Source organism: Engraulis encrasicolus, chromosome 11, assembly GCF_034702125.1.
Source record: "Engraulis encrasicolus isolate BLACKSEA-1 chromosome 11, IST_EnEncr_1.0, whole genome shotgun sequence".
Classification (NCBI taxonomy): domain Eukaryota; kingdom Metazoa; phylum Chordata; class Actinopteri; order Clupeiformes; family Engraulidae; genus Engraulis; species Engraulis encrasicolus.
The window spans coordinates 24,032,551-24,042,544 of record NC_085867.1 but is presented as its reverse complement, the minus strand read 5'-3'; the positions used below and the strand labels follow the sequence as shown (position 1 = coordinate 24,042,544).

General features: G+C 44.8%; 1 protein-coding gene across 4 annotated transcripts in view; it reads left to right on the top strand.

Annotated features, from left to right (window-relative positions):
* Positions 1-7,885, top strand: part of LOC134458120 (ral guanine nucleotide dissociation stimulator-like) — a 137,786-nt gene extending 129,901 nt beyond the window's left edge. For all 4 annotated transcript variants that reach the window (XM_063210249.1, XM_063210248.1, XM_063210246.1 and 1 more), the window contains 3 exons: positions 333-584; positions 2,028-2,142; positions 2,594-7,885. In XM_063210249.1, coding sequence (XP_063066319.1) covers positions 333-584; positions 2,028-2,142; positions 2,594-2,769 — 543 coding nt within the window. In that variant the 3' untranslated portion in view covers positions 2,770-7,885. The remainder of the gene's footprint in view (positions 1-332; positions 585-2,027; positions 2,143-2,593) is intronic.
* The last annotated feature ends 2,109 nt before the right edge of the window (positions 7,886-9,994 follow it).

The following is a 9,994-nucleotide window of genomic DNA, read 5'->3' as shown; positions in this document are numbered from 1 at the left end:
GTCTATGTAGAGCAGTGTTTCCCAACCAGGGGTACGTGTACCAGTAGGGGTACGCAAGCACACTGCAGGGGGTACTTGGAAAAATGTTATTTTTATAACAAATGTATGGAGCAGTCACATAAGGACAGAGAAAGCGATATAGTACGTGAATTAGGGGCACAACTAAGAGGTTTAGGGGGTACGTGAGACAAAAAGGTTGGGAAACACTGATGTAGAGAACCATCTGGTTTCATATTAAAACGGAGCAATGGTGATTTTCCATGCTTTTTTCCATGTGTACTGCACCGTATTGACTAATAATGTGTCTCTCTCTGTCTCCCCCTGATGTTCAGTTCTGGGAGTCCACATCTCTGTCCTCGCTGGACGCTTCCGGAATGGGCTCAGGCTCGGGCTCCAGTAGCGCCTCGTCGTCCTCGGTGTCGTCCACACCGGTGACAGCGTCGCGCTCGCACAAGCGCTCGGTGTCGGGCGTGTCCAGCTACTCCTCGCTCTCGCTGCCGCTCTACAACCAGCAGGTGGACGACTGCTGCATCATCCGCGTCAGCCTGGACGTGGACAACGGCAACATGTACAAGAGCATCCTGGTGAGTGAGGACCTCTTTCTAATATATATATATATCTGCACACTGCACACAACAAAATTGCATTTATGCCTCACCCGTGCAAGGGGGCAGCCCTCAATAGCGCCCCTGGGGAGCAATGCGGCTGGACGGTACCATGCTCAGGGTACCTCAGTCATGAAGGAGGATGGGGGAGAGCACTGGTTAATTACTACCCCCACCAACCTGGCGGGTCGGGAGTCGGAAACTTTGGGATACAAGTCTGACACACTGACTGCTTACCCATGACTGCCCATATATATACACGTATATATATAGTTAGACCAGAGGAAAATATAGTATATATACGTATATATATATGCATTTTATATTGGTCTACATAGCATGTTCTCAAAATATTTGAATAGCAAGAATTCACACGACTTCTGACAGTAATTTCCAATAATATATTTGCAAAAGTCAAAAATGGTGGATACGTCATTTTGCAACAAAACTCTTCATATTTTCATTATGGGCAGTGCCAGTCATGGGTGAGCGGTTAGGGCCTTCAGACTTGTAAGGTTCCCGGTTGGACTCCCGACCCGCCAGGTTGGTGGGGGGAGTAATTAACCAGTGCTCTCCCCTATCCTCCTCCATGACTGAGGTACCCTGAGCATGGTACCGTCCCGCCGCACTGCTCCCTTGGGGCGCCATTGGGGGCTGCCCCCTTGCACAGGTGGTGCATAAATGCAATTTCGCAGTGTGCCGTGAACACTTGCTGTGTGTGCTGTGTCACAATGACAGTGGGAGTTGGAGTTTCCCAGTTGTTTTTTCGATCTAGTTATTATTAGTGAAACATTGGCAACACATACAAGATCATCCTGGTGAGGCCTTAATTATAAAACAAAACATATTTCCATTACATTTCAATCTTTTTCAATGATTTGTGTGCAACCGAAACACTGGAAACATCCTCATTGGGCTTAGGACAAGTTCATCTAAATGCATGTCTCCCCCTCAGTCAATACATGTTGTATCATGAGGGCCCAATTCTGGGCCCTGGACAGCTTAACTATTTGTCCCCCATGGTCAACTTCCCGGATCCTACTGAGCAATAGGGCAGATGCAGGAGTGAGGAGGACTAGAGTGAAGAGGGATGCCGGCCAAAGAATTCATTATTCATTATGCCCACAGTCCAGAGATCACAGATATCCAGGTCATGTTTAGACCATGTTACTGTAACAGTAGCCTCTGGATAAAGAAAACAATCATGTTCATTGCTGACTTCAGAAAGCAAAATCCCCCCTGACTCGTATTTTTTTCCCATCATTTAATCTGGTGAGCACACAAGCAAAATCAACTGATGGGATACATGAGACACTGTCATTGCAGAGTATAATAAATCATAGTAGAAAAAAAAACACAAAAGGATATTTGGATTTAGGAATAACATCTGTGACTCATCATAATGTGTTTTGTGCAATGCAGGTAACAAGCCAGGATAAGACCCCAGCGGTCATCAGGAAAGCCATGGTCAAACACAACCTGGACCGAGAGAGGCCGGAGGACTATGAGCTGCTGCAGAAGATCTCAGAGGAGAAAGGTCAGTCTCTCTCAACTCCTGCAGCTGTGCATCTGTTCATTCTGTTGGTACTATGCTATACAATATTATTTCCAATATTTTGATGAATTATCTTCAGAAATTACTAGAAGAGACAGATGATGCCCATTAAAGGATCGATGGGTATTGTTTCAGGTGTTTGTGCCAGATCATTCAGCACATGTTTGAAGACAAGTCTTGGCTAATGAACATTTTGGTTTTGAATGTAAAGAAGAGGACCAAATAAAAGTTGCATTGTATGACTTCAAATCAATTCCCAAACCATCTTAAGCCATCAGGCCCTCTTCCTAACGATATACTGTATTGTCTTTGTATTTCAATCTGTTATAATGATTTAATAATTACATAATGATTCATTTAGCTTGTGATTATTCAGAAGTACCATGGTCTATGTATTCACACTAGATTTTTCTTGTCCTTTCCATCTACACAGAGCTGAAGATTCCGGACAACGCCAACGTCTTCTACGCCATGAACTCGTCGGCCAACTATGACTTTGTCCTGAAGAAGCGCGGCTTCCCCCGGGCAGGCAGGACCAAGCACGTGGCCAGCTCCACGCTGCCGCGCATGAAGCAGAAGGGACTCAAGATCGCCAAGGGCATCTTCTGAACGCGCTTTTTGGGACTCGAGCTGGAGACGATATGATCGACGCTCGCTGGCCAATTGTTATTTTTCGCGTTTATTCACTTCTCTCTCCTTTTTTTGATGACACATACTAGCCAGACTATGTTGACTGGTCTGGCTAGGTCATCTTTTGTCACAGTGAGGGGAGATGAGGAGGGGGTGAGTGAAGTTCCTTTCCGACCCCTGCCTGCTGGGACCCCCGAAGTTGTTTTTGTTTCGGCTGGCGGAGCTGGTTACTAGCTGACGTGGTTAGGCCGGGGGGCACCTACCTGCCAATCCCCCCCCCACCCCCTGACCTATACTAGCTAACTGGACTACTTGTGCACAGTAGACTGGCGAGCACTTACCTGAGAATCTGTGCTAGTGGATGTCTGTGAAGACTCACGCTCATCCCGCTGGTGTGTTTGGATGAAAAGGGTTAATGTTTACAGCACCGAAACCCCCCCAGCACGCCTACCCACTCGGCCCCACCGGAAGCGTAACAATGCCAACAACAACAAAAAAAGTTCCTCTGGCCTAACTATGGACATATACATCTATATACGTCTATGGATCTAACCCCTCGTCCTACTTCCTGCCAAGATGTCATCACTTCCGGGTCGGGTCAGGCCAGGCTCCAGCCAGCCTTCACTCTTTGGGCTCTGCGGCGTCTGCGTCTGCTGTACACAGGAGGCCCAGTGTTCTCGTCCGACCGACCAACACTGATGTCTGTTGGACCTCTTAGCGGAGAAAGTGGGACAGTAGTAAGAAGTAGTAGTGAGTGAGCAAGGACAATGGCACAATTGACTGCAATAATGTGCCTTCTGTTGCGTTGCCAAGCTTCACGAGCCGCTGAGATTTTCCCAGCAGCAGAAGCACCTGGAGAACTCCTCAGAGGGTGTTGCCTAGGGAACTTCTAGACAGGCTGAAGGAGAGCCAAAGGACCCGGGCTGACCCCGCCGATGCCTGATGAGAGAGGAGGATGAGAGATGGCAACGAGCCACTGCCCTGAAGGACACACACACCATTTAATACAGTACAGACCCTTTAACTGTGGCTGCCTCTTCACTAAAGAGTCAAAACATGATATACACACATTTAAACATGTAAACACATAGACGCAGACACACACACAGACACACCAGAGTATCCCTTTTCACTGTCAATGGGAAACCCATGTTCTAGTTTGTTAGACTTTAAGAAGAAAAAAGGGGCATTAGGACTAAATAATCTTTTCCTATAACACTCAGATTACCTTTACTAGTATGGTTTTGCATCCCCCAGCCCCCCCAAGCCCCCTTCTCTCCAACTGGTGCTAACAACATCCAGACACTACAGGCTGTCTGCTCTATACTCCTGCTGCCTACCACCAACTCTAAAGGCTCCAGCAGGAAGGACAATTATGGATCTCATTGACAGCTTGGCCACTAGAGCAACTAGAAGTGACAAGAGAGCAAAATGGCCATTGCGAAGTGGGCGGTGATGCTGGCAGTATTTCCTTTGGGTGGTGAAACGAGACAAAAGGTGTGGTGGCCATTTTGGGAGTGAATTTGTAATGGTCCTGTTTAACATTGCTAAGGTGTTCTGTTTTTGGTGTTTATGGGGGCTCAATGATAATGGCCGCTTGTTGTGGAACAGCAATGTTTTTATCTTTTATAATGTTGTGGTTGACTATATATTTTTAAAAATATGATTGTACCCACAGCTATACAGCTTTTTTTGGTCCTGCTTGCTTCTCTTTGTTTTGGGGAAATTAGCAGGACGTTCTGCCTGCTTACGAGAAAAAAAAAGCCTTTCGTTGCCATAGTTACCATTCATTTAGTTCCACAGAATGTTGGCGGGACCTAACTTGCCATTGGATGGGATCCCCATGGTGCCAGAACGTCGTGCCATTGGCTAGGTTGGCCATGACATATGAACACAGATGACAGCCATGACATGAAAGAGTACAGTAGGAGGGAAAAAGTACAGCGGAAGTGTGTGTGTGTGTGAGAGAGAGATAGACAAAGAGAAGGAAAGGGAGTCTAATGAATGTTGTATTGTGAAATGAATTGTGATTTCCTTATTCACTATTTTAGTGTAGTCATTACAATCAAGAAAAAAACAGAAGAAAAAAAAAACGAATGGGTAGCCCATCTTCCTCTTTTCTCTCATCTCTCCTCTCTTCTTATGCACACAATCCCCAGTTTCTAACCACCTCTCTACTCTCTTTCTCTTTCACTCCCTTTGCTTCTCCGTTTTTGCCTTGACCATCTGCTGACTGTCTGCTGACGGCACCATCTAACACACCCAGCACCGCATGTACTGTACATAAATTCACCATCTCGTCATCGGATGGTTTTTGCCTGAACTTAGAGAGTAAACTTTCAAGTGAAGAGGAGGTTTTACAATAACTTCCTGTGCTTGATCCAGTACACACACCCGTGCCAAAGATCAAGTAGGGCGATGAACACATTACATGTAACGTTTTTTTCATAGCGTCTTGTCCTGTAGATGAACAGTTGTTGACCTTTGAACCCCCCATTGTTATTGTCCATGCTGTCCTGAACTGGACATGGGACGAATAAATTGCCCTTTCAATGGCCTATAACTAATTGCCAATAAACCCTAATAGGAACAACCCTGCCCTGTTGGCCCAATGACTCAAACAGAGCGGGCCTGGGGAGGGGTGCCGACAGGGGAGGATAAGGGGGACAGTTGTCCCGGGCCCAGGGAAAGAGGGGGCCCAGAATTGGGTCCTCATTACAGTATATCTATTGGGCTGAGGGGCCCTTTCAGCTGACTTTGTCCTAGGCCTGGCCAAAGCTGTCAGCCGCCCTGGGCTTGGGATCAGTTCCAACTTTTCTAACCCAAGGTCATCCTGCACAGTCCAGGCTCAGTCTCGAACTTGTGACCCCTCGTGCAGGAGCCAGATGCACTAGCAAGTGATCTTAAAGCCGGGCTGCTTGCTCAGCTGTATGGGGCATTGGGACTGGAGGCACTCGCTGGGATCTGTTACAGCATGCTGGCCTGAGTTGGTGGGGACCGGTCCACAGTTGTCAAAGAAGAGTTACATTTCACATTTGTATGAGGACTTACTCAAACCAAAATGCCCTGTTCATTTCATCCCATCCATGCCTCCATTATACCCCCATGCAGAAGAAGGATAACATAAAGCAGCACTGTGTATCTATCCAACGCTGTCCTCCCGTGCCTGATCAGATAGACAGATAGAGGGTGCGTTCCAATATGCGACCTTGCGTCCTCCACTTGTGCTTGTGGCTTCGTACCAGGAAGTAATACGTCGTGATGACATCACTGACAACAGCATTGTATTTCAATATCTTGCAAAAGCTCAATTGTAAAGTCATTTCCTCATTTGCAATTGGGATGGTGAATGAAAAACAGTCCCGCCAAAATTGTTGTGGCTAGGCTGACAGTAAGGAAAATTAATTGCCTTCTCCACGGAGGCGGGGAGTCAGCGAAATGTGAGGCCACAAGCACAAGTGGAGGAAGGGAGTGTGCATGTTGTAACGCACCCAGGGTGTACTGTACCAGCAAGGAGAGTAGAGAGAGAGAGGTTCCAATGGCCCATTGTTTCCGGGTTCTATTATTGGGGGGGGGAAATCCCCCTTTAGGCAGACCTAGGCAGACCTGAGGACTGTTCTATTCAATGCAAGGAGCATTATGACACGCCCCTTTAGGCAGACCGGAACCTGGTCATGTTAGGTGCCCATAGAAACCTATTATGTTGGCATATCTCTATACTTAAAGAATCTCTGGTACAAGTGTGGGAAAACAGGAAGTAGAGATGAGTAACGAGTAGCTAAAGTAGATGGAGGAACTGACCAGTGGACAGTGTTGCCAGATTGGGCGGGATTTGATCAAACACATCTGGCAACACTGCCAGTGGAGGCTGACTTGACCTCCAGTGTGGCCCGTCCACTAGGGGTGGGTGTAGTGTCGGAAGTTAGACCTGTCTGGGTACACAGTGAATTTTGCAGTCTCAGTTCAGCAGCAAAGTTTACTACCGTACATACGTGAGAATGTTTTTTTTAAAGACTGCTCTGGTAGGTTAATGTGAGGTGCACTGAATGACAGCGGTGTGTTAGTGAAGAGCATGAATAAGTGAGGCTCTGGAATAGTGATGCCTTTGCCTTTGCTGGCAGTGCTTTTCTCTTAGTCAATAGAGAGACATTTAAGGGGTACCGTATAGGGGTGACTGCACGTCATGTGCCAGAATTCCCCTGTTGGCCGGGGGAGGGGAGGTTGGTCTGTTATGGACGTGTGACTTGTTTCCATATTTTTAAAAGTCTAGTGTTTGTTCCATTACTCTTTGATGTTTTAATTGTACATCTGTGCGTGTGTATGTGTATATATGTGTGCATGTGCCTGTACGTGTGTGTATGTTGTCAATTTATACAGTACGTGCGTGACTGTGTGTGCGTGTGTGTTTACTGTGTGTGTGTGACTGTGTGTGTGTGTGTGTGTGTGTGTGTCCCGGTAAAGCGTAAATGGAATGGGCCAAAGATCTCACCTGATCATTCTGGAAAGTTCCGTGCTCATGACCACTGCCTAATCAGGAAGTCACCTTGGGCCTGTCGAAACATCATTCAACAACAAATCTGGTGCCATCACTCTTTCACTGTTGAAGAAAAAAAAATGAAAGAAGAAAAAAAAACACTTTCTAATGATTAACAATTTCTTTTTTTCTATGTTCATTTTGTATTTTTTTGTATGATCTGAGATGAAATGTAATTTGTACCTTTTTGCTTTTCATTTTTTGGTTGTTTTTCTTTTGAATGAGTGCTGTGAGTGTGTGGGTGAGCTTGAGTGTGTGCGTGTGTGTGTGTGTGCATGTCGACATTATTTATTGATTTGTAAATACCTTTTTGTAGCATTGTACATTTTGTTTCTTCTCCCATGTAATTAAAATTAATATATATGTAAATATAAATATATATATGCGAAGTTTATACCACTGTAATTGTGGATTCACATGTCTCCCATCTCCTCGTTGCCGTTCTCTCTGTTTGTCCTGTGTCTTTTCTGAAGGGTCAATTTTGATATTTGCTTTGCCCCCTGAAGCGCTGTTTCTAATGTTGGACAAAAATCCCACCTAATAAACACAGACAGTGTGATTAAAAAAGTGACTCCATCGTGTCTCCTTCCGTTATCAAGTAAGCCTATATTATAGGCCTGTGTGAATAAAAATCCAGGAATAATAATAAGCATCATATCATCATGAGCTAGGCCTGTTGTGATTTGAAACACGTGTGACTGGCAGGTTTAACAGGCTAAATATGATTAATGAGATTATAACATTAATGTTATTGAGAATCTCAGGGAATACCTTAATGTTTATTTCCCACTATGCCTACTCAATTCATAAAGGCTGCTGGTTCGTAAGACTGATCCATAATTTTGGCCATAGTTGGTGAAATGAGGCCAAGTTAAATCCGTAGGTGAAAAATAAAAACACAACACCTATACACCATTTTATTACATTTATATTGTCATTATATTCTTTCCAGTGCATGTTTGATTTACTTAAATTACATGAAGAGTGTGCACAAAAGCTTCCATAACAACAGTAGGCCCAGGGCCGGCCCGAGGCATAAGCGAACTATGCGATGGCTTAGGGCCCCATGCCACCAGGGGCCCGCTGTGAGCAACAAAGTTCCAAAAAGAAATTCACTCTCCACCATTTTCCTTAATCCTATATGTCCTCATATTCCACTTAAACAACAGAAATCATTATTGGGGGACACCTCAATGATGGTGGGTAGAATGTAATTTTTCATGTACCACTTTTAATTGTACAACCCTCCAATAAACGCTGAATATAGTAGGTGTTGGTACGGAGGGGCCCCGTATGAAATTTAGCTTAGGGCCCCATAAAGGCTTGGGCTGGCCCTGAGTAGGCCTACTAGGCCTACAGCTTAGGGCTATTTCTGAGGGGACATTAATCCTCAAGTCATGTCAGGCTGAGAAATCATGTGGTTGCCTCATGATCATCAAGAACAAGGAAGTTGGGGTCAAAAGTGTGCCGTCATCTGAGGAGGCAAGAAGGAAGGACTCGGTTTGATGTGACAGAAATTTTGATTAGGCTATTGGTTTAAAGTTTCAAATACAGACCATTAGTTTCACCTTTAGTGAAGGGCCTATTTTGACAGCATGGCTGATATTTCTAAGACGGTCAGTGGAATAATCACATGAATAACAGTGTTGACACTCCAGGTTAATAGTAGGCTATCTTTACGGTCCGTGTATATTTTGGTAATTGGATTTTCCCTTTATGAAGGGAATTCAAAAAACGAAAAACGACTGGTTTGTTTGATTTTGTTTTCCAAACCCAAAATCAAAAATTGAATTATGCCGCATTTTTCTTTAATTTTCATTTTTTAATCATACTTTAAAAAATGAAATTCAAAGTCAACTCAAATGGAAAAACGGATCAAAAACAAGCATTATTCATATTCTCGCAGCCGGAAGTCGCCTGGCTACAACGGCTCCCTTCTGATTGGATTTCATTTGACAGCGCGCACGACTGACAGAGTTTTACAGTAAAAGCCGTACCAGAAGATGCCTGGTTGGCTTTAGCACTTTTAGCAAGTGCAGTGAGTGAGAAGAAAACATCGTAAACAACAGCGGAATTGCAAAAGTGGCAGAGTTCAAACTATGAAAGTCTATGCCTATGAAAACTTGAGCGATTATGTCAACGAAGTAGGCAGGCTTCAGACCATTTTAATTCACTCGGTCACTGAATCCTGTCCTCGCGCTCGCTAAAATAATGACCCAGCAGAGGTGAATAAATGTAGGCGCAGTTGTTAATGTAGTTTGGTAGGCCTACTCCCTGCACCAATTGACAACGGCCAGCGAACACTAGGCTACTGTTTGATGTTTTGTGGACTCGTCTCATATATAGGCCTAGGCTTAGTGAAACTGTCTTCCATGACACTCCAATGTGGATAAGTTTCGCTTTGGGATCTGAGAAGTTTATACATTGCAAAAGAAAAGACTTCACTTTTCTATCAACTGAAAGGAGTTGGGTTTTTATTAACCCGTTAAGACACTGCGTTATACATTTGCTAGAACAATGACCGTAGTGCATTAGGCTACTATCCATGCGTTGTCATAGTATTGTAGTACTATGGTACCTAACTTTTCAATGACAGTGTGCCACCACTGGAGGTACGGCGAGGTGTAGCCTACTTCCACCAAAGCATTTGATATTGTGTTGCACTCACTT